The sequence below is a fragment of the Selaginella moellendorffii genome, unplaced genomic scaffold, assembly GCF_000143415.4.
Source record: "Selaginella moellendorffii unplaced genomic scaffold, v1.0 SELMOscaffold_6, whole genome shotgun sequence".
NCBI classification, from domain to species: Eukaryota; Viridiplantae; Streptophyta; class Lycopodiopsida; order Selaginellales; family Selaginellaceae; genus Selaginella; species Selaginella moellendorffii.
The window spans coordinates 3,867,242-3,892,883 of NW_003314267.1; the positions used below are offsets into that span (position 1 = coordinate 3,867,242).

A 25,642-nucleotide genomic window follows, 5' to 3' on the forward strand; every position below is an offset into this window, starting at 1 on the left:
GAAGATGAAGACGAAATTTGTATATCTGAAAGTTGTGCGGGAATTCCATTACCGCAGGCTCCATACGAGCTTGACAAGCTCGTGCCCCTCATCCATGGTTTGGAGAAACTTGAGGAGTGGCACCGATACAAGTACATAGAGTTTGGATATAAATTCCGGCCAAGACGAGAATGATATGAAGCATTGGATGTAATGATAATTAGATTAACACTATGATCAACATAAGAGCTTTCGTTTTCTTCCAAATGTCGGAATCTATGAATCTTTACCTGGCACGTAAGCCATACTATTATATTATCTCCGTTGGTAAATCTTTCCACCTGGGGCGAGCATGGCAAATTCTCAACTCCCAGCTACCTTCTGTGTCTTGCAGAGAAGCTTTGTAATGACACCGAGGTGTCTCTCTGCAACCCAACGTCCGACTCAAGAAGAAACAATGGTGGCAAAGTAGAAGCACGCATTTTGTTTTAGGTGAGAAGAAGATTCTGTAATTCGTGATACCGCAGACTTACTGTTCGTTTCAACTCTGTTCAGACGAGTTGCGCTAGTTGACTTGTTTTGAGGGGCTCATTCCTTGGAGATGATTCTTTTGCTAGGTGCTTGCTTCCTTCTTCTCATCACCACCATCTTCGCAATTCGCTTCTCTCCCAGCTCCAATCTTCCTCCAGGCAATCTCGGATGGCCGATCGTCGGGGAGACCCTCCAGTTCCTGGCCCTGTTTAGAAAGAACAAGGCATACAGCTTCTTCCACGAGCGCATGGCCAAGCATGGGGGAGTGTTCAAGACGAGCCTGCTCGGCTCCCCCACCATCGTCATGCCCGGCCCAGACGGGAATAAGTTCCTCTTCTCCCAAGAGAACAAGCTCGTTGTAGGATGCTGGCCTCCTTCCACTGCTAGCTTGCTCGGCCCGTGCTCGCTAGCAGTCCAGACTGGCCAAGAACACCGGCGACTACGGGAAGTGTTCATGACGTTCCTCAGCAGCCAAGCCCTCGGAAGATATCTTCCAAAGCTCTGCTTGCTTGCACAGAGTTTCCTCCAGTCGAAGTGGAATGAAGAGGCCGTCGTCACTGTAGCACCGCTGGTCCAGAGCTTCGTATTCTCGGCTGCCTGTAATCTGTTCCTGAGCATGGACAAGGAGTCAGACCAAGAGCTCCTCCTGGTTCCGTTCTACAAGTTTGTGAAAGGAATGATGTCTCTGCCAGTGCATTTCCCAGGGACCCGTTACTACGAGGCGTTGAAAAGCCGGGAGGCAATACTTCGGCTACTGGATCCGGTCATTTCCGCCAGAAAGAAAGAGCTGCTTGCGAATCCCACAGACGACCGGGACATGCTATCGGTTCTCCTCACAACCTGTGACGAAGATGGGAAACTTATATCAGAGAACGAGATAGAAGACAACGTACTATTGATGCTGTTTGCCGGACATGAGACGGTCTTTCGCGCTCTCACGATCACCATGAAGATGCTAACTGACAACCCACACTGGAAAGAGGAGCTCTATCAAGGTACAACTTGTGTTGTTCACTTTTGAGGCTACGACAAGTTTCTCTTTTTCTGGATACAGAGCATTTGGAGATCAGAGCATCTAAAAGCAAACCCGATTACGTACTGGAATGGAATGACCTGAGGAAAATGAAGTTGACATGGTGCTCGGTACAGGAGTCCATGAGGTTGTATCCGCCGTCTCCAGGTGCTACAAGAAAAGCCACACAAGAATTTGAGTACGCTGGATATCGTATTCCAGAGGGATATAAAGTAAGACATCAGTTAATCTTGTAGAAACTTTGCTCACCACTTTTCTTCTCTTTGGTTGAAGCTCATGTGGTCTGTTAACACTTCCCGGATGAAAGACGAGTTCTTTCCGGAACCTCAAAAGTTTGATCCTCTCAGGTTTCAAGGCAATGGCCCAGCTCCTTACGTCTTCACACCGTTTGGAGGAGGGCCTCGGACGTGCCCTGGAAATGAATTTGCAAAGATGGAGATGCTCGTTTTCTTGCATTACCTGCTGCTAAGCCACGACTGGAAGCCTGTGATCACAAATGAAGGTATTATAGTGGAAACAGCGCCTCTGCCGGCCCATGGTTTGCCTGTGAAGCTCAGCAAGAGATGATCGTCAGAATCTATCCATGGAACTTTACCTGACTCTTCAACTATACTGTTAGATTATCTCCGTTGGTAAATAGCTCTGTACATCTTTCCACCTTGGGCGAGCACGGCAATCTCTCGTTCACTGCGAACTCCCAGGGGATTGTCCAGCAGCCAGCCATCTTCTGTGTCTTGCAGAGAAGGCTCGTCAAGCTTTGTAATAACGCCAAGGTGTGTCTCAAACTGGTTTCTCATGTCCACCGCAACCTCCTCTACGTCCGACTCAAGAAAAATCTGCGCAAACAACCTCAGTTTCACGCTTAAATAAATTAGTATTCACGTACTTTTCCACCTACAGCAGTGTATCTGATAATATCATTCACTAGAGCTGGCTGGACGATTCGTCTCTTGCGATGTCGTAGCTTAAAATGCGGATCCGGGCACTGAGGACGAAGCTACATGAGAAACAAACGACAAACAAGAAGCTGGAAAGAATCGTACCAAAATGCATACAAGCTCGAGTCTTCCCGAATAAGTTGGTAGCAACGAGCCAAAAGACACTGTTGCGTTAGCAGTCAGGAAGTGTCTGTCATGAATGGAAGGTGTCAAAAAGCTATTACAAGAGAATCGGACAGCTTACGCATTGACGAGATTCAGCTCCTTGGCCCAAACATTAGCCTTCTCGACCAGCTGCACAACAAGAGATTAAAATTGAAAGAAAAAAAGCGTAAACAAGAACAACCTACCATCCGGCGAACGTCGAGGCCCAGGTAGTTTTTAAAACCGGCATTTTTCTTTGCTAACAGCAGAGAAAATTTGCCCTGTCCTGGCATTACGAGAGTACGAGAATTAGAAGTGCTATAGAAGAAAAGTATGGAGAAGTAGCTATACCACAGCCAATGTCGACCGTTAGAGGCAATGCAGGATCGGCGAAAACATCCTTCCAGTCAGGCAGAGTAAGAGGCTCCTAGAAAAAAGAAAAGAAAAAGGTACCTCATTAGAAACAAATGCCCGTTCCGGGCAAATGCTGAAACAAAACTTCATACCATCAAAGAAGCCTTCATGGGATTGCAGTGTTGCCTCCTCCTCGCGCCCTTCACCTGGAAACGAGCAAGCGATCAAGAGAGGACTTCCAGATCCAACGATCTTGCCTTGGTTCTCAAGAGCTCGAGATCCAGCTCCTTGAATGCATCATCGATGAGCCGGTGAATCAAAACTGGCTGCGGCTGCTTTTGCTGCTCGATCGCAGAGATTCTTGCGCAGTGGCAGCGAGCAGGGCGATCGATCAGCGCCTTGACGCACGGCATCATACCCTAATGTATGTGGAAGAGCAAGAACGGCGAAATCTTGGAGATTCTGGACAGGCACGATCGCCTGGGAACCTCACCCGATCTAGCTGCGCTTCTCAAGAAATGCGGCGATTCCAGGGCGCTCGAGAGCGGCAAGCGCGTCCACCTCTCCCTCGCCAAGGCGGGACGCGATCGAGAAACTCTAGCCGGGAATCTCCTCGTCCAGATGTATGGCAAATGCGGGAGCCCGGAGGACGCGAGGGCGGCGTTCGAAAGAATAAAAGAGCCCGATGCCTATTCGTGGAATATCCTCGTAGAAGCATATGCCCTGAATGGGCATCTGGATATCGCGAAAGAGGTGTTTTCTCACGCGCCCGTTAAGAACGCGGTGTCCTGGAATGGGATGTTAAGAGCATATTCCCGGGTACGGAATCTAGAGGAAACGCGTCACCTTTTTGACGAGATGCCGGAGAGAAACGTGGTGGCGTGGACGTCCATGTTGACCGCATATGCCCAACGAGGGCATATTCTCGAAGCTTATGAAATCTTTGGAAGAATGCCGCAGAGAGACTGCGTTGCTTGGAACGCTATGATCGCGGCATATGCCCAGAATGGGCATTCGCTAGAGGCGCTAGTTTTGTTTAGAGCTATGGCTCTCGAGGGGGAGAGGGCGAACGAAGGCACTTTCTTGGTGGCTCTTGACGCCATCGCGCAGTTAAGAGCTCTGCGAGAGGGTCGAATCATCCACGCCACTGCTCGTGAGATCGGGTTTGATTCGATCGTAGCAGTGGCTAATGCCATCGTCGCGATGTATGGGAAGTGTGGCAGTGTTGAGTCTGCTCTTGGAGCGTTTGCTATGATCGAGCAGAAGGACGTGATCTCGTGGACTGCTATGATCAATGCGTATGCTCAAAATGGGCATTTGGAAGAAGCTCTTCTAATGTCGAAGCTTATGCTCATCGATGGCACTCGACCCAATGAAGTAACGTATCTTTGCGTGCTTGGAGCTTGCTTGGTGCTTCAGGATGGAAGATCACTCCATCACTGCGTTGACGAGCAGGATGCGAATCTAGTGAGTAAGGTTTCTATCGGTACTGCGCTTATTACCATGTATGGGAAGTTTGGATGTGTAGAAGACGCCGAGAGAATCTTTCATAGTATTGTCGATCACAGTGTTGTCTCTTGGACAGCAATGCTCGCAGTGTATGTCGCGAATGGGCATTTTGAGATGGCGTTTCTCTTTTTCAAGTTCATGGATTTGAACGGAATTACTCCAAACAAAGTCACTGCTAGCATTATGATCCAAGCCTGTGCCGATAGACCTTCTTTGTATGAAGGCTCTTTGATCCACTCCAGCATAGACTTTGCGTCTAGCGACGCGATGGTTGTCACAGCACTGGTCGATCTCTATGGCAAATGCGGGAGAGTCGAAGAAGCCATGAAGATCTTCGGCAGTGCCTCTTGCAAGAACGTCCGTTCTTGGACGTCAATGAGCGAGTGCTTTGCTCGGAATGGCTGTGGCAAACAAGCCATTGTTTCATTCCAAACGATGGCTTTGGAAGGAATGGAGCCCGACACGGTGAGCCTGATCAGCATTCTCGCTGGATGCAGCCATGGAGGCTTGCTTCACGATGGGTTGCACTATTTTCTATCGATCACTGGAGACTTCCATTTGACACCGATTGACGATCACTATGCTTGCCTTGTGGATCTTCTAGGACGAGCTGGAAAGCTGGAACTCGTAGAGAACTTGGTGCAAGGCATGGAAGTTACAGGAAATACGAAAGCATTGCGTAACTTTCATGGAGTTCGTCAAGTACATATGCGATGAGATCTCTAGAAAGAGCCAATCAAGACGAGGCAAGAACAGCAATCGGGCTGCGAACACTATGAACTCCATCGCTCCAGATCAATGCCGAGTAGATCCAGGTTGCGTTGGTGTGCCCTGAAGAACTCGCCAAGGTGACCGCCACCTTGAAAGAAAGCTTGGCTCCAGAGCTACCGAAACGCAGCGTCTCGGGTTCCACCACAACCGAGAGCCTGGCATCGCTGGGCTTGTCCACGCTCGCGCGGTAATCCGATGGCGACGATCCCACGCTCGTCAGCGTCCTGGCGACGGTCACTGCGTTGCTGTCTCCAGGATCAAGCCGCGCGATTCCAATGGAGGGATAGTTTAGATCGAAGGTGGAGTTTGTGGAGCACGCAGTGGACTTGTCCCCGGTGATGTTGCGAACTTGGGCCGAGGAGTAGCCCGTGCTACAAAGGTATGAGATGTAGTCCGTGGGTTCTATGTCGTAGACTAGCCCCGGATCGAGCGCTTTTGCTGGCTGGATTTGTCCGGAGCCATAGCTGAAGAGTGTCGCTGGCTCGCCGTAGGATGTTTTGATTGTTTGGTTTGTATTGTCAAGAGTTGTGGCTGCAAAGAACATGATCTTTCTTGTTTCATATCCATTATTTGATTTGTAAGCTTTCGAGATTGGATAGTTTACCTGTTGTCATGAGCGCAGATTTTAGAGCAGCGGGGCTCCAAGATGGATGGACCGACTTTACGAATGCCAGAGCTCCCCCAGCGTGAGGCGTGGACATGGAAGTTCCGGAGAGAAGGGCATAGTCGCTGTAAATGGTACCGCCATTGAATCCTGGAACTGCGATACTACTTGGCCAAGCTGCCAAGATATCAACACCAGGAGCAGTCACGTCCGGCTGATAACAATATACAAACATGAAGAACAAAAGAATAAGAAGACTTGCCTTGATTATATCCGGACTAATCGGGTTTGGCCCTCCCAGTGAAAAGTATCCCATCTCGGGTGCCTTGAAGTTATCACTCTCATTTCTCTTCGATCGATCAAACAAGTTAGACAAAACGTACAAGAAATCACCAACTTTCAAAGCTTGGAGTTACCTTGGCTTTGTCAATGCTCCTGTCAATGGTGCTAGCAGCGATGGTGAAAATCCACGGCGCGGCATTGATCACCTGCATTGTCAAGATACCAAAGTTTCCAGCCCCGGCCGCCACCGCGACGCCCTTCTCCACCGCGTGGTAAGCTCCGATCGCCAACCCATCCAAGCTATACTTCACCGCGGGTCCTCCGATGGAGACGGATATCACGTCCACTCCATCGCCCACCGCGGCGTCATACCCCGCGAGGATGTCCGATTCTTCGCAGCCAATCCCCCAGCAAACCTTGTAGATGGCGAGGCGTGCGAGAGGCACGCCACCCCGGGCGGTTCCTCGAGCCAGGCCTTGCATGCTTGCGTTGCTCACGAGCCTTCCGGTGGCTGTGGAGGCCGTGTGTGTGCCGTGGCCATTGTCGTCCCGGGCATTTCCATACTCTGGCGATTTCACTTTAGAGTTGAAAAACTTTGCTCCAATAAGTTTCCTGTTACAAGGTCCACAGCGGTTTTTTCTTTGTCCAAACTTTGATATTTGTTTTTCTTACCTGTTGCAATGGATGATAAAGGAAGAGTTTATTCCGGGTGGATTCACGCACTCTCCTCTCCAGCGACTTGGAACTGGCGTCATGTCATCGTCTCTAAAGCTTTGAGATTCCGGCCAGATTCCTACAAGGTAAGTCAATATGGTGAGTTTTTTGGTATTTTCACTTCCTTTCTTACCTGTGTCAAGGAGTCCCACAATCACGTCGTAGGAACCCGCAGCTTCATGGTTTTCTTCGTCCGCTACAACCATGGAGTCTGTCAACCCGAGAAAGTCCCATGATCGCGTGGTCTGGATTTGATAAGTTTTGCTGGGATAGATGCTAAGAACTTCTTGTGATCCTGCTCACGAATATCAAAACTCTCGATCCTTTCCGCAAGTTCTAGAGACTTAACTGGACAGTAACTCCGCTTGTTCTTCGTCTAATCTTGCAGAGAAGCCGCTAAACGAGTACCTATAGCTGTGAATCATTGACTCTTTGGCAGAATCCAAGCTGCAATATAAGGTAAGAACTTCCAGATTCACCGTGATTAATTACCTCCCAGTGGCTCTGGAGAGAATCTCATGGTGGCTCTCGCTTAAGCTCTGAGCATCAATCCCTTGGGTTCCTCCCAAATACACAATATAAATCTGCCAGTTTAGACACAAATAAATTAATCACTAGTAAATAATGTTCTCACTTCTTGATTTACAGCAATCCCCACGCTCAAGAAAAACCATACTAGAACATAGAAAATCATGGCTTTGATCATTATGATCAATAAATCAGCCGATCATTTGGATATAAAGCCAATGCTTTTTCTCGTTAAATCCGGTGGACGCCGCTCTCTTTTGTTGGCGAGTGAAAAACCCGCATTTGACACGCATTTTCCAAAGTTAAAAGTTTCCGCACTTTCGCCACAGCCCACCACCCAATTTGCATGCATGGACGCAAGCAATCTCGTATAAAACCATACCACACTCATCCCTCCAAACATCAAATCTAGAGGTTCCAAGTCCTCTCGCTCTCGCGAGTCTTTTTTCTTCTCTTTTTCTCTTCTCCTTTCCTTGTATAGGCGATGGCAGCTCGCGATCAAGCCTCCCGCGCTCTCCAGCAGCAAGATCCCCGCGGAGTGATCCAAGGCCTCCACCACAAATCTCCGTCTTCCAACCGGATGCTGGGCTTCGTGACGCTCATCACGGGAGCGATCGTGACGCTCGTCCTGGGCGGTGTGACCATCGGAGGCGTGGGGATCACGCTCTTGCTCGCCACCCCTGTCTTCCTCCTCTTGAGCCCCGTGCTCGTCCCTCTCGGCATCATGGTGGCTCTCGGGATTGGAGGCTTCTTGCTGGCCAGCACCGTCTTCGTTGGCTTCTGCTCTTTCGTCTCCTGGATCTACAACTATGTCCGCGGCCAGAAGCCTGTTGGAGCTGACAAGATCGACGCTGCCAAGCACCGCATCGCTGATACTGCCTCGCATGTCACGGAGAAGGCCCGGGAAGTGACTGGCTACTTGCAATCCAGGACGCAGGAGGTTGCTCCAGGAGCGTAGAAAGCTCTCCTTTTTTGATCTTCTGTGCCAGTAGAGGAGTTTCTTTTCTGGTTTTTGCTTGCATGGGACGGATCCTTCTTCTTCTAGAGTTGTAGCAGAAATAAATGCGGTAGCGCGATTTTCTTTTGTTCTTTTCTCCTGTTCGTTTGTACCTGGACAATACACAACAAAAGAAACTCTTTATTTCGATCCCAAGGTCTCAAATGAGCAGAGGAGCTCTTACCATTTTATATAGACTCTTGACACGTTGAATTGTCTGCTGTGAAAACATGCCACTTTTGCTGGTTCGTTCCACTTGTCCCCACCATGAAATTTTCTAAGTCAAAGTCTTTGTGAAGTTCTAAAGCCATACGAACACTGGAAAAACGAAAACCAGTATCATATCTGTGATAACATCGGACGTTGGGGAATCGTTGACTTACTCTTCATAGCGTGTTGGAGGAAATCCGATTGAGTACACAAAAAATACGCATGGCTAGTTGTCAATTCCCTGCCGAAGATGAAGATTAAAACAGTCTCACCCACAGTAGACGCTTCTGTAGATGCCGCGACGATGCGATTTGTCGTTGAGCCAGCTCGCCTCTAGTATTTATCCACTCTGCTCGCCAGTAGATTTGTGGATCTGTGTAGGCATTCTGCAGTAGAAGAGTGTAGAGAACTCCAATGGAGAGCAGTACGGTCGTAGTGTTTCCATTACCTGTAATTGGGCACATAACTCCCATGCTTCACTTTGCTGCTCGTCTTGTCTCGCAGGGCCTCAAAGTCACGTTCGTCACCACCAGAAGAACACAATCGAGAGTTCTCCGAGCAATCAGCGAGACTATGCCCGACTCTGCAAGCACACTCAAGTTCGTTAGCATTCCAGATGATCAGTTGGAAGAGCAAGGAGATACCAAGAAAACCGGCATAGAAGCAATCTGGGAGGCGATAGCTCTCATGCACAGTTTGCGAGGAACGTTTGAAAGGCTGCTGAAGGAAATACTCGATCAAGAGCAGCGAGTTGCTTGTCTAGTCTCTGATTTCCTCCTGGATTGGACGGGCGAAGTCGCGGCAAAATTCCATCTTCCGAGAGCTGCCTTTTGGACTTCGAATGCGGCATTCTTGCTGTTAATGATCCATGCGCCAGATTTAGTTTCCAGCGGATGCGTCCCTCTGCGAGGTAAGTGTAAGAGAGTACCTACAGAACGTACTAAGTAGAGTGAACTTACCAGAGGAAACAAAGGACGAGTTCATTCCATATCTCGAAGGAGTTCCACGGCTGCGAGCGAGGGAGCTCCCATTCGCACTCCATGCGGACAGTCCAGCAGATCCTGGTTTCAAACTAAGCCAGAGCTCCATTAGGAACAATCTCAAGGCTTCTTGGGTTGTCACGAATACCTTTGACGAGATAGAGGTGGAAGCCATCGCTGCTCTCCGCCAGTTCGTCGAGCATGAGTTAGTGGTGCTCGGTCCGGTGCTGCCAAGCTCCTCCTCCTCCCTGGAAACAGCCAAAGACACAGGAGTGATACTTAAGTGGCTGAACAACAAGAAGAAAGCTTCGGTGCTCTATATCTCGTTTGGAACGGTGGCGGGGATAGATTCCATGCGCTCGATCGAGGAGCTCGCGAGAGGCTTGGAGGTTAGCGGCATAGATTTTGTTTGGGTGTTTAGAACCAACTTGGTGGAAGACAAAGACGAGGATTTCATGGAAAAGTTCCAGGAGAGAACGAAAGCTCTGGAGAAAGGATTAGTTGTTCCATGGGCACCACAGCTCCAAGTGCTCCAGCACAACGCGGTGGGAGGATTTCTCACGCACTGCGGCTGGAATTCCGTCCTGGAGAGCATCTGGAGCGGAGTTCCAATGCTGGGATGGCCTTGCATGGCCGAGCAGAATCTCAACCAGAAATTCATCACGGACATCTGGAAGATCGGCGTGCCATTCGACGCCGCCATGGACGCTACAGCGATTTCCAGCGCCGTGGTCAAGCTGATGCAGGGAAAAGAGGGCAAATGGGCGAGAAAAAGTGTCGCAAGAATGAGAATCGCCGGTCAACGCGCCCTGGCGCCCGGAGGAACATCCCACAAATCCCTGGAAGAGTTTGTGGAATCTCTCAAGCTGGATCGAGCAGCGTAGCTTCTTTCTCGGATCTAAGGGCTAAATTAAATGCCTGTGACGTACGTACCTCCGCGCAAGTCTCCTTTTTCTAGGGTTCTTGAGATTCCCGCCCAAATACATTTGACTTTTCCCGCGATTTAAGGCTTTTGAATTTAAAATTCGCGCGTAAACCTATTTAAAAATGAGAGCAAGAGGCTTACCAATAGTCACAGCACGAGCATTTACCATTCTCAAAGTGGTGGAATCGACTCGCGTCCCTCATCACGATCTTCCTCTTGGTGATCTTGGCGATGATCTTGGTGGCGGCGTGGCAATCCGCGCAAACTCTCAAGTTCTTGAGCACGAACAGAGGACTTCCATCCGGTGTGCTCATCAATCCAAACATGATGGCCAGCTTCTCGCCGTGATGGAGCAGCATCCTCACTTTCTTCTCCTCCTCCACATCGTAGAGCGCTACTCTCGTGTCCGGCCGATATCCTTCTCGCTGGAGCTCCACAAAGAGCCGATCCAGTCCAGCGTAGATCTCTTCCTTCCTGGCATGGAGCTTGTCATTCGCGGCGAAAGTGTGGATCCGCCCCCTCACTTCGATCCAGCTGAGCCCCGGCTGCTTCTTCACGTTTCGATCCGCCATGACGCTCCTCAGCCTCTCGGCCAGATCGAAGTTCCTGATGCTCGCGTAGATGTTGGCCATGAGCACGTAAGGCGACGAATCCTCCGACATCACCAGCAACCTCTGCGTCGCTCGCTCGCCTCGACCAACGTCGCTGTTCACCCGGCACCCCCCGAGGAGCGATCTCCACGCTCCCTCCTCCGGCTCGAAAGGCATGTTGTTGATCAAAGCCTCGGCCTTGACAAGCTCTCCGGATCGTCCCAGCAGATCCACGACGCAGAGGTAGTGGTACTGCGTCGGGTCAATGCCCCAGTCCTCCTGGATCGAGACCAGCAGCTCCACGCCGGTGTCGAGCAGTCCGGCATGGCTGCAAGCTTGGAGCACCGCCAGGAAAGTGATGGAGTCCGGCTCAAAGCCTTCCAAGCACGACTCCGTGAAACGGTCCACCGCCAAGTCCCCCAGCCCGTTGTGTCCATAGACCGTCATCAAAACGTTCCACGAGGAGATGTCCCGGCTCGGCATGCTCTCGAAGATCTCCTCCGCGGCTTCAAGGTTCCCGGACTTCCCATACATGTTGACGAGAGAGTTCGCCACCTTGAAGCTCGTGAGCAGCAACCCGGCCTCGGAGACTCTCTTGTGGAGCGATCTTCCTTCGGACTGGACCGCGAGGCAGGCGCAGGCGTCGAGAGCCGCAAGGTAAGTGACTTCGTTGCATTTGACGCCTTCCATCTCCAGCCGGTGGAAGACCTCGAGCGCCCCCCGGCCTTGATCGTTCTGGACGTAGGCTGTGATCATCGCGTTCCAGCAAACCAGATCGAGCTTCGGGACCTGCTCGAACACCTGCCTGGCGTCATCGGTGCTTCCACAAGCTCCATACATGCTCAGCAGCGCTGTCGCGACCATCTCGTTCCTTTCCAATCCACTGGAGTGAACGCTGTCGTGGATCTTCTTCCCTTGCTCCAAGTCGAGGCCAGCGGCAAGAACAGCCACAAAAGTCCCCCTGTTGCGCTTGATCCTGGCCGGCTCCATGAGCTGGAAAACCTCCAGAGCTTCGTCAGTATGCCCGGCTTGGGCATACGCGGAGATCATCACGTTCCACGACACGACGTTCTTCACCGGCATTCGATCGAACAGGCTTCTCGCTTCGTCCATCTGTCCGTTCTGAGCATACGCCGCCACCATCGCGGTCCAAGTGACAACGTCGCGATCTTCCGCTCCCTGGAACACGAGCTCGGCTTCTTCCACGCTTCCACACTCCCCAAACATGGTGATCACTGCGTTGGCGACTTTGGCAGACGCTACCAGCAATCCGGTGCTCACCAGGACCGAGTGAATGATCCTGCCTTGGCCGATCGAGCACAACTCGAGGATGTTGATGAAGCTGATCTCGTTTGGCCTGGTACCATCCAAGCTCATTGTCCAGAACAGGATGAACGCCATCCTGCGGTACCCGTTCTGGGCATACGCCGCGATCAAGACGTTCCATGACACTGCGTTTTTCTGCGGTACCTTTGCAAAAATCTGAAACGCCCCGTCGAGCTGACCGTTGTTTGCGTACGCTGCTATCACGGCATTCCAGGAGACCACGTCTCTGTCCGGCATCGCCTTGAAAACAGCCACGGCCCGATCCAAGCAGCCATTCTCGGCGAATGCAGCGATCATGATGTTCCAAGAGAAGAGATCTTTCTTGCGAATGCTGTCAAAGGCGAGGGCGGCGTCGTCGATGCTGCTACACTTCCCGTACATCTGGACGAGAAGATTGCCGAGAAAGGTCTCATTCTCGTAACCGTAGCGTCGGAGATGTTCGTGTACACGTTTCCCATCGACCAAGTTTCTCTCGTTCGCACAGCGTCGGAGAAGAGCCGCGTAAGCTTCGGTATTACTGCAGAACCTCTCCTGTCCGAGATCCTTGTCGTTGTCGGCTAGACCCACTTGAACTGTCAATATCAGAGCCATCCCATCCGCAGATCTCCGAAGATCAAAGCCAGAAGTCGCTTGCCTACACAGATCAGTTAGAGATGTGCATCAAAACCATGTGACTTACCTCTCTTACGGAGTTGTAAAGAAGTCTTCAGCATCAGACTTGTCGGTGTCACTGCTGGCTTCTATTGCTAAGTTTTCGTAGGTGATTAGTTTTCCCTTGTTTGAGTTGTCAGTGTCACTGCCGGCTTCTTTTGCTAAGTTGTCGCAGGCGATAAGTTTTCCGGAGTTTGAATTGTCAGTGTCTATAACGATTGAACTCAGCTTGTCACTGATCTGGCCTTCTAGTTTGTGAGTCTCTGACGGTAGCAATCCCAACAGTGATGCGCACTGGGCTTGGAACGATGCGTCTGTGGAGGACTTAATCAGTCCTGCAATGCATCTAGAGAGGTCTGGAACGCACGACATCATCTGCACAGACGATATGGCTAACAAACGAGAAACGAAGAAAGAAAAAAAAAAATGGAAGCTACCTTGATTGCTTGGGGGCTCGCCAAACGATGAGGCAGTTTTAGTTTCAAGTCATGAAGAGCTCCTTCAATAGCCCGTCTCACCTGTTTCGCTTCACATCTAGCGTTCAATCTCCGTCCAGGTTAAGAAAGCAGTCAAGGATGATATACCAAAATCAAGACGTCTTTCAACAGGATATTTTTCGTGACCTTGTGGAGAACAAGATCAATCGACTCGTGTCTGGAACACTCCCAAGTGATAGTAGCCGTCTCTGTGTCGACAGACTGTACTGGGAGATTAAACTTCATCCAGTCAACCTTCGACAAAAACTGCTGCATCACCGAAGGCATTGGAGTGTACGCAAAGTCTTCGAAGTACATAATCTGCAACACAAGCCCGAGTTTACAAGCGTTTCATTTTAGATTTTACAAACCTTCGTTTTTGAAGACACCGTCGTCAGTGGTTCAGTAATAGCTACACATGCATGTAGACTAGAGCCAATGTTGTCCGAGCCACCCCTTCCAATGTTGACATGTATACCAGCTACACGATCTGCTTCCGAAAGGCGACTATTGTGCAAATAGTGTGCAAAGCCTGTCGCAAGCTCATCAAGCTCCGATGGTTCTTTTGTCAGGACTTCTCGACTCTGGTAAGTGTCGCGCTCGCCTCGACAATTAACGTAGTGCCATTCCAGGAACACTTCGATAATTGGAAGGGAAAACTGAAAGAGAAACCTGGTAAGCTCAAGAAAAGTATATCATCGATAGTTTTACTGACCTTCTCCAGCAAATTCCTGAAGTATGACACCGTTTCCAGCGTCGGGCCTTCAATGTCCATTGACACTAGCGTTCTGAAATTTCCAATGCTAAAGGCGTCGAATCATTTTCTGTGAGGACTTACCTCTTTTCTCTCCATTGCGGTCGGAGTTCTAGAATCTGGAGGCCGCTAGCGTCGGTGAATCGCAATTGGTAGTTACGCATTTTCTTCTCGATGGGATCTGGCAAGAAAAAGAATCCAATGCTTGACACTTGAATGACTGTATAGATCATACCCGGGGTGGAAACCTCGAGCACTCTATCTGGAACAAAGAAAAAATAATGAAAATAGTGACAATTAGAGCACCAACGTTCTTACCCCAGAGAATTTCAGCATGATCCAAGATAGGAGGATTCGCAACAACGAGGTGGCAAAAATCATCCATCGCTTTGCCAGTAACGCTGAGACCAGTATCCGAGACTGCAAGATCATCGCTCAATACAGCGAAAACAAGAAGAAGAAAAAAAGAGGAATTAAGAACCAGAGAAGCTGAATTTGGAGCGATTCACGCCATCGCAAGCATCGATGCAAGAAAGAGTGACCGAAATCAAAGCTCCAGGATTGCTCGCACTCCGGCATCGAGAAATAGCGCTCGCGATCACCTACATTTGCAAGAAAGACGCGATCGATCGATATGCGCGTTGGCCATCTCAATCCGATGATGATCCTGGGGCAGGCGCGATGAGCTTACCGCTTGCATCGGCGCTGGCGCCTCAAACACCGCCATCGCCAAAACGCTCTCTCTCTCTCTCCAAATTTCCTAAACCCTAGGGCGGGAAGAACACTCAAACAAAATGGCTATGGAAGATAACGCTGCGATCATCGCCATTGAAGAGCAGCGCGAATGAGGAATCTAGCAAGAGTAGATCACTACGCCTCTCTCGCGAGGGAGTGCAAGGATTTAGAACAGGCCTGGGGGATTCACTCGTCGGTGGTAGCGGCCGGAGGAGCGATCCTTCGCGATCGTTACCTCTCCAATCTCCTGATCGAGATGTTTGGGCGGTGTGGCAGCATCGAGGACGCGCAGCGCGTCTTCAGCCGGATCGATCAGCCCAACATCTTCTCGTGGAATCTGATGCTCGGCGCTTATGCCCACGCCGGGGATGTGAAGAACGCCCAGCTCTTCTTCGATCGAATGCCCCAGAGGGACGTCGTCTCCTGGAATTCCCTTCTCGCAGCGTATGCCCGAGAGGGGCTCTTGGATCAATGCTGGAAGATCTTCGAGCGAGCTCCACAGCGCAACGCGGTCTCGTGGGCATCGATCGTCTCGATGCTCGTCAAGAACAGGCGATTCCCAGAGGCAGTGGATTGGTTCCTTCGGATGGACGTGGAGGGATTTAGGCCGAGTGGGCGATGCTTTGTGAGCCTGCTAGAGGCTTGCACAGCTCTTGGGGATCCAAAGCTTGGAGGATTGATCCACGAGGAAACCATCGCGAGTGGATTTGCCGCGAGGAATGTGGTGGTGGCGAGCGCTCTTATCAGAATGTATGGGGAGTTTGGGAATTTGTATCACGCAGAGGCAGTGTTTTGGAGAATGGAGGACGTGAATTTGGTGGCTATGACTTCCATGGTTATAGCTTATGCCCAATCCGGGCATATTGACGAGGCCAAGAATTTGTTCGCAAAGATCAAGAAGCCGGATGTTATCGCTTGGACGTCTATGATCACTGCGTATGGTGACGAGGGCGATATAAACGGAGCTAAGAAAATCTTTGATAAGATGCTCGTAAAGAATGTAGTGTCGTGGAACGCTCTTGTAACAGCATATGCCCAGAACGGGTATCTTGTTCAAGCAAGACAACTTTTTGATCAAATGGCTTTTCGAGATAGCACAACTTGGTTTCTAATGCTCACAACTTACACCAAGATCTTGCTTTTAGCGGAGGCTTTTGATATCTTTGCACAAATGCCGAAGGAGAACTTAATAGCCTGGAACTCTCTTCTTGCTGCATATGCCCAAGCCGGGCATGCAGAATCTGCAATTGGGTTTTTCAAGCTTATGGTACTTGAGGGAATTTCTTGCAACGAAGTTACATTTGTGATCGTTCTTGATGCCTGTGCTAGCATTCCAGATCTGAAACTCGGAAAAGCTCTTGACGAGGTGGTGTTGGGCTGTGGGCTTGAGTCAAATGCTACCATTGGGACCAGTTTGATCGATATGTATAAACGATGCGGGAGCTTAGCGGGTGCTCGCAAGGCCTTTGCCAGAGTTTCCAAGCCCGACGTTATATGCTGGACGTCTCTCATGCTTGCGTATGCCCAAGCCGGGCATACCAAAGAGCCACTGGAGCTCTTCTGGGCGATGTGTAACGATGGTGTCGGACCAAACGAAGTAACGCTAGCGGGGGTTTTGTATGCGTGTTGTCACTCTGGAAAGCTGGAGGAGAGCAAGGCTTACTTTTCCTCGATCGAGCAGGACTTTGGCTTGATCCACACGGTGGATCACTTCGTTTGCTTGGTTGATATGCTAGGAAGATCTGGAAGGCTGGACGACGCCGAGGAGATGGTTAGAGCTGTGGGTTTGGAGTCGGAGATGGTGGCTTGGGTGGCACTGCTTGCTGCTTGCAAGCTTCATGGCGATGGCGAGAGAGCTCGCCGGATCGCTGAAAGCGTGTTTAGGATGGAGACGAAGGAAGAATCGCCATATCTTTTGCTTGCAAACGTTTGCTCTGATCAAGGGCAACGTATGGCTTTGCAGAAACTCCCTGTATCTTCCTGATTGTATGATCTGGATGAATCATTGGGAATGTAGTACAAGCAAAAGAATTTTATTCTTCAACTTTCTTATCAACAACAAAAGGGGGACGATGAACAAAAACCATCGATACAGAACGATCTCATTCTCACTCCTTTTTTCAAGATGATCAAGCACCTGGAGCAGCCTCTGGAACTCTAGATTGCAAATACCCCGTCACCTCGCGAGCCTTCTCGGTTACATGGCTAGCAGTGTCGGCAATCCTGTGCTTGGCAGCGTCGATTTGATCGGCTCCCACGGGATGCCTGCCGCGAGCGTAGTTGTAGAGCCAAGATACCACGGAGCAAAATCCCACAAACACGGCGCTGGCCGAGAGAAATCCGCCTGTAGCGAGCGCGATGACGATGCCAATGGGGACGAGAACCGGGCTAAGGAGGAGAAAAACCGGCGATGCGAGGAGCAGAGTTAAGACAGTTCCTCCCAGCGTGACGCCGCCGATGACGAGCGCCACCACCACTCCAGTGATGATTGTCAAGAGCCCCAACACCTGCTTGGAATTGGGCGATCGCTCCTGGATCTTCTGCATCATGCCCCGGGCCTGCTCTTGCGCGCGGCCAGCGTGCTCGCGAGCTCGATCCGTCGCTCGATCCGCCATGGCAGCCCAAGTTATTTCTCCTCGCGGGCGTGAAAAACGAAACCGATCGATCGACTCGACGATCCAACCGGAGCTCCAAGAAAAGAAACTTTGCTCCATTTCTTAAATACGAGCCTTGCATGCATGCAGTGCGAAGGGCGCGGCGACACTTGGTCCGCGCCATGCGGGGTTTGACTTGAGTTGACTGTCAGTCAGCGCCAGTCAACGGGCGAGTGATTCGAGCGTTATGCTCCAGATTCGCGCTCGATCCTGTCAGGAATCAACGTCAGTTCTTCACCGCCCGTGTAAAACCGACCGGGTAAGGTAAAAACAAATGGAGAATGAAATGTTTGGAGAACTGGAGTGGTGGGTGGATAATGCCAGGGGCCAAAAAATCATGCAAGGAAATCGCTCCCCTTTTATTTCTTTTTTGCCATTTTTGTCAAAATGTGGCAGTTTCTAAACGCGAGAATGAGCCAAATGGCCCAAGAAAATCTCCAAACAAATCTTTTTTAAGTTTTGAGAGCTTCTTGTTCTTGGCGAGAGCGCGAGAGAGAGCGAGCGCGAGAGAGCATCGCAAGAACAAGTCTTTCTCTTCATTCCTCTTCCTCTCGGATCGCGATTGTCGCCATGGGCGATCACCACCAGGCCTCGAGAGCCGTGGACAAGACCAAGGATCAAGCCAAGGATCAGGCCGGGCGCATCCAAGAACACTCGCGCGGCCTGGTGGAGCGCGTCAAGGAGCACGCGCCCAGCTCCCAGCAGCTCATCGGGATCGCGACGCTGGCTCTTGGCGGCCTCACGCTGGCTGCCATGGGGGGCGCCATGATCCTGGCCACCATCGTCTTCCTCGTCATCGGCACTCCAATCTTCCTGCTCTTCAGCCCCATCCTCGTGCCGCTGGGAATTCTCGCCATCGTCGTCACCGGCGGGATCCTCTCCACCATCGCCTTCGTCGCCTCTTGCGTCGCGGCCGTCACCTGGATCTACAAGTACGCGAAAGGGCGGCATCCGGTGGGCACCGATCAGATCGAAGCGGCGCGGCATCGCCTCATGGACACCGCCACACAGATGACCGAGAAGGCGCGCGAGTATGGATCCAATGTCACAGGCTACCTCCAGCAGAAATCCCAGGACGTCGCCCCAGGCGCGTGATCTTATCGAAGAAGGTATTGGAAGATTTCTTGTCTACAAGTCGTTGGTCTCGCTTTGTTCTTGGAGGTATCCATCCTTCGTGTTCTTCGTGTTCTTGAGGAGCACGAAGGATCTCTTTGATTCCTGGAATAAATGCCTTGCTTTTCCCCTTTCAGCTGATAGAAATTTTAGGGTTTAGGGTTTCTTTGTGAGAGGGAAATATTTTGGCTATGGCGGACGGGGAGGAAGGCGCCGAGGACTGGACCGATCCCTCGATCGCGTCTTCCGCGGAGGTCAGCGATGCCGGATTGCTGCAGCGCGCCTGGCGCAACGAGAAGCTCTCGCCTGAGCTTCTGCCGTTCCAGGGCGAGCTCGTGGAGCGCGTCAAGGAGCAGATTCTTCTCGAGGTATCATCCTTTGGTACTACATTCTCGATCTCCAGCCTTTGAATCTTCGCTAGGAGGAAAATCTCGCGGCTTTTGTCGAAGAATCTTGTGACGAGCTTACTGTGTCGCTCTACCGGATGGATTTGGACCGAACGCTCTTTATGCTGCGATCTTATTTGCGAGCACGGCTACTCAAGGTTCGCATTTCTGCTTTGCCTTTTCTTTGTTTCCATAGAATCGTTCCTCGGATTAGTTTAGTTGGTGTTTTTTTTTTTTCTTTTCATCTGATGTTGGAATCGTTTGTTACCAGATTGAGAAGTTTGCTCTCCATATACTGACTGTACCGGAGATTTGGGAGAGGTTGTCGAGCCAAGAACAAGACTATGCTCAGAGGTACGCGAGAAAACCCTTACTGTTTGTGACGACTCGATAATTATCTCCAGGTTTGCCGACACGCTGCAAGCTCATTTTGATTCTTCTGTCCTGAGTAAGCTCCCGGAAGGATACAAGTCGATGCTAAAACAGGCAAACTCGAGTAACGAAAACGATATGAGTAAGCTGTGTGCTTTTCATTCTTATCTTGAAGCTAACGGCGACTTTACATAGTTGTTGAGCCTCCTCTCGACAGTTTTGTATTCTGCAAATGCCGGAGACCTATAAGTGCGTTTCAACTTGATGACAAGTAAGTTCCGGGTTTCATCATTTACATTCGCGTGTCGGGTTTAATGAACGAGTAAAATGCTCCAGGGGCGAAAGTATAGTGGATATGGAGAATGGGGACTTGTACATCTTCAACTACAAGCCAATCAAGCGGCTCTTGGAGACGGACAGGATAGAGCTCTTCTAGAAAAAAGTTGCTGTTTCAAACGTTGCCGTCCAAGAGCAACAAGAAAGAAAAATTGAGTTGGAATCGAGCCCTTCGTGCACGGACAAAGACAAGCCCCACCGCAGGTTCGGCCTTTCCTATTCTTCTTTTCATTCTCTAGTCTTAGACGATCAGCACAGCAGTTGCTTTTTCGGAGTCCAATGAAAAGAATGGGGGCCCCTTGAGACCCGCTGACCATGGTTTCATTTTCAGATTCAAAGTAATGTACAAGCCAAGACGCTAAGTTAAAGAGACTTTGAGCGTATATGAGGTACCTTTCAGTGTGTCCATGTCTGTCTTTTATTTCGCGGCTTCCAAGACGAAGCTCGAATCAAACAAGGGAGGGGACAAGCTGTTTGATCGTGCCGCTCCCGATTAGATTAGCAGGAGGCGCCCGCAAGCTCGGCCTAAATTCCCGGTTTGACTCTACACTCTTCAAGAGGTAATGTTTGAATCATCCTCTCTGATATATCTTCTCTTTTTACAAGCACAGTGAAGGAGAAAAGATGTAACTTGTTCCACTCGGTTGGGTGTCATGGCGCTAGCTGGCCGGTTCCATATCCTGTTCGCAGCTCCCGAAAGGAGAGAAAGAGAGGTAAGCATGCTCTTTTTGCTCGATGCGGTCACGGAAGGAGCAGAGTCTTTGGCAGTGCAAGCTCCATCTCTGGGGCTTTCACGGGTGGCATGCGCGCTTTTGCCAGGCGATAGAGAACCAGGTGGACGGGGGAAATGATATCTCATTCGATTCCAGCGTCCCAGCGATCCAGCTTCCCTCGGTGACCGTGACAACAGGTCGATCCTCCACAGTATGCTGTGCCTGGCACAGTGAAGATTCATCCAAGCGCGTTTTGGGAATATCTCTCGCTTTATTCACTCACTCGACTAGTTGCTCTTCCGGGTGGAGTGGAGATATTTGGCCAAAGTTCTTCATAGCTTCTCCTTTATGCTTGAATTGGCGATGGATGTTTCTTACAGTGGATGTGCTTTTGGTCCACAGCACCATTACAAACTGTCGTTGTTCTTGGAATGTCACATTGTAGAAAATAAAATGGAAAAATTAAAAATCTCTTGTTTTGTTTGTTCTTGATGTTTTCTTTGTTTATTACCCTTTGTTTTTATGTTTAGTATTTTCACCTCACATTGTCTTGCCTCCCCAAAAACAGCCTGTGCTGGGAGGAGGAGGTGAAAGAAGAAAGGTTGAGTAGCAAAACACACACACTCTTCTCTTCACTACTCTAGTACACATATCACACTGCTGATGATTGCTTGGATTGGTTCTCATTTGATTTTTTTCTCTCCAGCATTGCTGCTCCAGATGAAGAAGATGAGGAAATTCACGGCTCTTTTCCAAATCTTTGCTGCAATTCAGCTGCTCCTGGCAATTGGAGTGGCTGGAGCCAAGCAGGTAGCTCTCAATTCCCACACCAGATCCATCTTGACAGCTCTGATTTGTTTCAAGGTTCACATTGTCTACATGGGAGAAACAGGGGGCATTCATCCAGACGCGCTCGTTTCCACACACCATGACATGCTAGCCTCTGCAATGGGAAGGTAGCTGCAAAGCTCAAATCAAGACAAAGCTTCTCTTCTCTTCTTTTCTTCTCTCTTTTGCAAAGCACACAAGCTTTTCCTTCCTTCCTCTGGCCAAATCTTTTTCCCTTTCTTTTGCAGTGTTGACATTGCCAAGGAAACCATCCTCTACAGCTACAGGCATGGATTCAACGGCTTTGCTGCAACACTGTCCAAGCGCCAAGCCGAGCAAATCTCGAGTAAACTCCCTCCTCCTCGGTTGCAAATCTCAACTTTTGTGACGAAACCAATGCTCTCTCTTTGCTGCGCAGACATGCCCAGAGTCATCTCTGTCTTCCCGAGCTCGAGGAGGCGGCTGCACACGACGCGGTCCTGGGAGTTCCTGGGCCTCACGGGAGACTCGGCCGACGCTGTCACTGGGTCGCCCGCTAGCTCCGGAGAGAATATATGGCAGCGCGCGAAATTTGGCAGGGACATCATCATTGGCCTCCTCGACACCGGTCAGTAGTAGTACCACTTCTGGAACTCAAACAGCCAGCATTCGTCCAGTCCAGGCATTCCTGTTCATAAATGATAGAAACGCCAAAGTCTTAGAACCAAGAGGAGGAAAAGCACGGCAATTAATACCTCTTTTTTTTTGTTTTTTTTTTTTCTTGTTTCCTTTTCTTGCAGGAATCTGGCCGGAGTCTCAGAGCTTCGATGACGATCTCTTGTCCGAAATCCCGAGCAAGTGGAAGGGAGTATGCGAACATGGCGATCACTTCAACGCTTCCAGCTGCAATAAGTAAGTTCCCCAATACCTGCCGTGATTTTCCAAAGTTGTTGGCTGCTACCGTTCCACTGTTCCCCATAATCTTCATTCTCTTATCCCTGTGCTCTTCGAGTTTACGTTGATGCTGCCTTTGACTACGTTGTCATCTCCATCTGACACTGTTGATCCCGTTGTCTCCTGTGATCTCCCAACAGAAAGTTGATCGGAGCTCGCTTTTACCTCAAAGGATACGAGAAATTCTACGGCAAGCTCAACCTCACTGCCACTGAAGAGTTCCGGTCGGCTCGCGACAAAGATGGTCACGGGACTCACACCGCTTCCACCGCCGGAGGCAGCTTTGTCCCGGGAGCCAACGTCTTTGGATTCGCAAACGGGACTGCCAAAGGTGGCGCGCCTCTCGCCAGAATCGCCATGTACAAAGTCTGCTGGCCGATTCCATCCGGGAGCCTGAGCGGTCAGGACAGTTGCTTCGACGAGGACATGCTGGCAGCTCTCGACCAAGGTATCAAGGACGGCGTCGATGTCTTCTCCATCTCAATCGGCTCCGGAAATCCCCAGCCGGCTTACTTGGAGGACTCCATCGCCATCGGAGCTTTCCACGCCATCAAGCGCAACATCCTCGTCTCATGTTCCGCTGGAAACAGCGGGCCTACTAGCGCCACTGTTGCCAACGTCTCCCCCTGGATACTCACTGTCGCGGCCAGCAGTTTGGACAGGGATTTCCCGTCCAACGTCGTACTCGGGGACGGAACAACGCTGCAGGTGTGGTTGCTGGATTTTTCCCGGCTCGTCGTCTCGTCGCGATTAGCTCGTCTGTCGCCATCCTCACAGCGGGGTATCCATTTTTGCAGGGGAAGAGTATTGCTCCGAAGTCACTGTCGGAATCGAACTGGTACGAGCTCATCGATGGCGGAAGAGCTGGCAACTCCAGCGTACCTGTCGTGAATGCCAGGTAAAGTTTCTCTCCCACCAGCACACGACTAAAGTTCCTTACTTGTTCCAGCCAGTGCCTTCCGGATACTTTGGACGCATCCAAGGTTGCCGGCAGGGTGGTGATCTGCTTGAGAGGACTCGGGACCCGCGTCGGGAAGAGTCAAGAGGCCATTCGAGCCGGCGCCGCGGGATTTATCCTCGGAAACTCTGCTGCTCAGGCTAATGAAGTCTCGGTCGACGCATACATGCTGCCGGGGACTGCCATCAACGCGGACAATGCCAACGCTGTCCTTACCTACATAAACTCCACGAAGTAAGTGAAGAGTTTCTCTCTGCAAGACAAACCAGACTCACCTTATCTTCGACAAAATGGCAGCTTCCCCCTGGTGAAGATTGTCCCGGCAAGGACAGTGCTCGACTTCAAGCCGGCCCCTTCCATGGCAGCGTTTTCGTCCCAAGGACCGAACTCTCTTAATCCCGACATCTTGAAAGTAAGTCGTCGCCTTGATAGACTCGGTTTCTTGACAACGAGACCTTTTCTTCTTTCGTCAGCCGGACATATCAGCGCCAGGACTGAACATTCTAGCAGCCTGGACCGAAGCAAACTCTCCCACCAAATTGCCCATCGACAACCGGATAGTCAAGTACAACATCATCTCGGGAACTTCCATGTCATGCCCCCACGTCGCAGGAACCGCAGCTCTTCTGAGAGCGATCTATCCTTCCTGGAGCCCCGCGGCTATCAAATCCGCCCTCATGACCACCGGTAAGCAGCACCTTCGCCATTAAAGCCTTGCCAACCGCGTGTCGCTGTCCATTTTTTTCCTACAGCTTCGATTGTCAACAACTTGCAGCAGCCAATCTTGAACGGCTCCGGTGCCACTGCCAATCCTTTCAACTTTGGCGGTGGCGAGATGAATCCGGAAGCAGCGGCGGATCCTGGCCTCGTCTACGACACATCTCCACGGGACTATCTCCTGTTCCTGTGCAGCGTCGGATACAACAGCTCCACCATCCAAAACGTAACGGACACGGCCAACTTTACGTGCCCGAACACTCTCTCGTCCATCTCTGACATGAACTATCCGTCGGTAGCAGTAGCCAACCTCACCGCAGCCAAGACCATCCAAAGAACTGTCACGAACGTCGGGTCCCAAGACACGGCCGTCTACATAGCTTCCTTCCAGGCCCCGGACGGCATCGACATCGTGATCACTCCCAACAAGCTTACGTTCCAGTCGCTAGGCGAGAAGAAGAGCTTCAACATCACTCTGACCCCGACGAAGAGGTCCAAAGGCGACTACGTGTTTGGAACGTACCAATGGAGCGACGGGATGCACGTAGTGAGAAGCCCAATCGCTGTTCGAACAACTTCATGACCACCACGGTTCTTACGATGTAATTCCATCCTGGAAAGAGCTCAAAATCAGAAACACAGGATGAAAAGGAAAAACAAGACCAACCTTGCCGCGTAGTAACTCCATCCAAGAGAGAATCAAACGTTGTTTTGAGCGAAGAACATCGCAAAGAAACTAACACAGATGGACGAGAAAGATACAAAACTTGATGGAGAAAAACAAGTACTATACAAAGCTTTCCAAGTTATTTCCACTCACGAATGCTTAGTTAGAAGATGATGAGGAGCGCGAAGGCCATATAGATGATCAAACAAGCATACGCAATGAGACGCTTCTGCTCCTCCGAGTGAGGAGACAAAACCACGAGCAAGCTCGTACACGACCACGTACACCAAAGAACTATCAACCCGGCCATGACGTAGATGGGAGCACCCTGTCGAGGAACTAGAAGAGAAAGAGCCGAGAAGAGGATCATCGGGAGCAAACTATACCCGACGAGGCTAAAGCTTCGATAGAGATCTAGCGTCCCACGAGTTCCCGATAAAAGATTAGCGACAGTGTAGAGAAACCCAGAAGCCAGAGATCCCCACCCGAGGATCACTCCAAAGTGGAGCTTCCCAGCCAGGAGCTGGCAAAGCCCAAAGAGAATGCAGAACAAAAACGGCCCCGAGAGATCGGCATCCTCGTGGAGGTTAAGGTTCCTCCTGAAAGGAATGAGCACCGACTTGGTCTTCTGCAAGATCTGCGATGGATTGATCCCCAGCTCCTCCAGGAGAGGAGGCTCGTCCTCAAACGCGGCGCCAAAGCCTGTGGAGGCGGAGGAGGAGGAGGAGTATCCCGGCTGCTGGAGAGGCGCCGATCCGCCATACCCTGAGTTGCCGATGTCGAAGGAGAGGAAGGGCAAACCTGGCGTCGGAGGCATCGGCCGCATTGGCGCTTGCGGCTGCTGCTGGGGCACGAAGGGGACTTGCTGGTGCTGCTGCGGTGGAATCCCTGGCGCCCTTCTCTGCGCCATCGCTGCTCAAGAACCCTAAATCTA

General features: G+C 50.7%; 15 protein-coding genes across 18 annotated transcripts; 9 read left to right on the forward strand and 6 right to left on the reverse strand.

Moving 5' to 3' along the window:
* The first annotated feature begins 209 nt into the window (after positions 1–209).
* On the forward strand, positions 210–2,142 carry LOC9652186 (cytochrome P450 716B1). The gene is made up of 3 exons (XM_002965680.2): positions 210–1,505; positions 1,565–1,755; positions 1,817–2,142. Exons 1-3 carry the CDS (start codon positions 581–583, stop codon positions 2,108–2,110), a joined length of 1,410 nt encoding a protein of 469 aa, XP_002965726.1. The 5' UTR covers positions 210–580; the 3' UTR covers positions 2,111–2,142.
* On the reverse strand, positions 1,973–3,458 carry LOC9635296 (tRNA (guanine-N(7)-)-methyltransferase). The gene is made up of 9 exons (XM_002966048.2): positions 3,237–3,458; positions 3,132–3,185; positions 2,977–3,052; positions 2,832–2,911; positions 2,726–2,775; positions 2,587–2,671; positions 2,430–2,528; positions 2,139–2,379; positions 1,973–2,087 (listed from the first exon to the last, which is right to left on the reverse strand). Exons 1-8 carry the CDS (start codon positions 3,393–3,395, stop codon positions 2,164–2,166), a joined length of 819 nt encoding a protein of 272 aa, XP_002966094.2. The 5' UTR covers positions 3,396–3,458; the 3' UTR covers positions 1,973–2,087; positions 2,139–2,163.
* On the forward strand, positions 3,406–5,205 carry LOC112345005 (pentatricopeptide repeat-containing protein At4g02750-like). The gene has a single exon (XM_024670788.1). The coding sequence runs from the start codon at positions 3,406–3,408 to the stop codon at positions 5,203–5,205; it is 1,800 nt and encodes a 599-aa protein (XP_024526556.1).
* Positions 5,206–5,224: 19 nt separating this feature from the next.
* On the reverse strand, positions 5,225–7,379 carry LOC9652187 (subtilisin-like protease SBT4.3). Its single transcript, XM_024670789.1, has 5 exons — positions 7,352–7,379; positions 6,869–7,154; positions 6,280–6,757; positions 5,864–6,077; positions 5,225–5,736 (listed from the first exon to the last, which is right to left on the reverse strand). Exons 1-5 carry the CDS (start codon positions 7,377–7,379, stop codon positions 5,225–5,227), a joined length of 1,518 nt encoding a protein of 505 aa, XP_024526557.1.
* A 309-nt stretch (positions 7,380–7,688) lies between these two features.
* On the forward strand, positions 7,689–8,488 carry LOC112344906 (oleosin 1-like). The gene has a single exon (XM_024670473.1). It carries the CDS (start codon positions 7,872–7,874, stop codon positions 8,343–8,345), a length of 474 nt encoding a protein of 157 aa, XP_024526241.1. The 5' UTR covers positions 7,689–7,871; the 3' UTR covers positions 8,346–8,488.
* Positions 8,489–8,773: 285 nt separating this feature from the next.
* Positions 8,774–10,576, forward strand: LOC9652188 (UDP-glycosyltransferase 85A7). The gene is made up of 2 exons (XM_024670463.1): positions 8,774–9,504; positions 9,557–10,576. Exons 1-2 carry the CDS (start codon positions 9,009–9,011, stop codon positions 10,456–10,458), a joined length of 1,398 nt encoding a protein of 465 aa, XP_024526231.1. The 5' UTR covers positions 8,774–9,008; the 3' UTR covers positions 10,459–10,576.
* On the reverse strand, positions 10,566–13,611 carry LOC9635297 (pentatricopeptide repeat-containing protein At4g02750). The gene is made up of 3 exons (XM_024670461.1): positions 13,504–13,611; positions 13,095–13,441; positions 10,566–13,049 (listed from the first exon to the last, which is right to left on the reverse strand). The coding sequence occupies exon 3, from the start codon at positions 13,004–13,006 to the stop codon at positions 10,637–10,639; it is 2,370 nt and encodes a 789-aa protein (XP_024526229.1). The 5' UTR covers positions 13,007–13,049; positions 13,095–13,441; positions 13,504–13,611; the 3' UTR covers positions 10,566–10,636.
* LOC112345006 (type 2 DNA topoisomerase 6 subunit B-like) lies at positions 13,100–15,023 on the reverse strand. Its single transcript, XM_024670790.1, has 9 exons — positions 14,988–15,023; positions 14,778–14,898; positions 14,615–14,716; positions 14,532–14,558; positions 14,381–14,477; positions 14,258–14,330; positions 13,914–14,201; positions 13,651–13,863; positions 13,100–13,441 (listed from the first exon to the last, which is right to left on the reverse strand). Exons 1-9 carry the CDS (start codon positions 15,021–15,023, stop codon positions 13,100–13,102), a joined length of 1,299 nt encoding a protein of 432 aa, XP_024526558.1.
* A 117-nt stretch (positions 15,024–15,140) lies between these two features.
* Positions 15,141–17,015, forward strand: LOC112345007 (pentatricopeptide repeat-containing protein At4g02750-like). Its single transcript, XM_024670791.1, has one exon. It carries the CDS (start codon positions 15,141–15,143, stop codon positions 17,013–17,015), a length of 1,875 nt encoding a protein of 624 aa, XP_024526559.1.
* A 129-nt stretch (positions 17,016–17,144) lies between these two features.
* Positions 17,145–18,148, reverse strand: LOC9652189 (oleosin 16 kDa). The gene has a single exon (XM_002966051.3). The coding sequence runs from the start codon at positions 17,743–17,745 to the stop codon at positions 17,161–17,163; it is 585 nt and encodes a 194-aa protein (XP_002966097.2). The 5' UTR covers positions 17,746–18,148; the 3' UTR covers positions 17,145–17,160.
* Positions 18,149–18,217: 69 nt separating this feature from the next.
* On the forward strand, positions 18,218–18,934 carry LOC9652190 (oleosin 1). Its single transcript, XM_002965682.2, has one exon. The coding sequence runs from the start codon at positions 18,256–18,258 to the stop codon at positions 18,778–18,780; it is 525 nt and encodes a 174-aa protein (XP_002965728.1). The 5' UTR covers positions 18,218–18,255; the 3' UTR covers positions 18,781–18,934.
* Positions 18,935–18,970: 36 nt separating this feature from the next.
* On the forward strand, positions 18,971–20,368 carry LOC9635298 (DNA replication complex GINS protein SLD5). Its single transcript, XM_002965683.2, has 7 exons — positions 18,971–19,166; positions 19,220–19,342; positions 19,456–19,538; positions 19,589–19,698; positions 19,752–19,827; positions 19,893–20,096; positions 20,224–20,368. The coding sequence occupies exons 1-6, from the start codon at positions 18,990–18,992 to the stop codon at positions 19,990–19,992; spliced, it is 669 nt and encodes a 222-aa protein (XP_002965729.1). The 5' UTR covers positions 18,971–18,989; the 3' UTR covers positions 19,993–20,096; positions 20,224–20,368.
* An 81-nt stretch (positions 20,369–20,449) lies between these two features.
* Positions 20,450–21,076, forward strand: LOC112344907. The gene is made up of 2 exons (XM_024670474.1): positions 20,450–20,605; positions 20,661–21,076. The coding sequence occupies exons 1-2, from the start codon at positions 20,546–20,548 to the stop codon at positions 21,048–21,050; spliced, it is 450 nt and encodes a 149-aa protein (XP_024526242.1). The 5' UTR covers positions 20,450–20,545; the 3' UTR covers positions 21,051–21,076.
* A 66-nt stretch (positions 21,077–21,142) lies between these two features.
* Positions 21,143–24,850, forward strand: LOC9635299 (subtilisin-like protease SBT5.6). Of its 4 annotated transcripts, none has more exons than XM_024670457.1 (11): positions 21,143–21,206; positions 21,312–21,415; positions 21,470–21,561; positions 21,682–22,040; positions 22,213–22,324; positions 22,507–23,074; positions 23,164–23,264; positions 23,316–23,558; positions 23,622–23,736; positions 23,798–24,011; positions 24,077–24,850. In XM_024670457.1, the coding sequence occupies exons 2-11, from the start codon at positions 21,326–21,328 to the stop codon at positions 24,622–24,624; spliced, it is 2,442 nt and encodes an 813-aa protein (XP_024526225.1). In that variant the 5' UTR covers positions 21,143–21,206; positions 21,312–21,325; the 3' UTR covers positions 24,625–24,850. The 4 variants fall into 4 exon arrangements, with proteins under 4 accessions (XP_024526225.1, XP_024526227.1, XP_024526224.1 ...); XM_024670459.1 differs by having other exon boundaries at positions 21,161–21,415; positions 21,682–21,779; positions 21,852–22,040; XM_024670458.1 differs by having other exon boundaries at positions 21,162–21,248.
* Positions 24,790–25,637, reverse strand: LOC9635300 (protein YIPF5 homolog). The gene has a single exon (XM_002966052.2). The coding sequence runs from the start codon at positions 25,616–25,618 to the stop codon at positions 24,872–24,874; it is 747 nt and encodes a 248-aa protein (XP_002966098.1). The 5' UTR covers positions 25,619–25,637; the 3' UTR covers positions 24,790–24,871.
* Between the last annotated feature and the right edge of the window lie 5 nt (positions 25,638–25,642).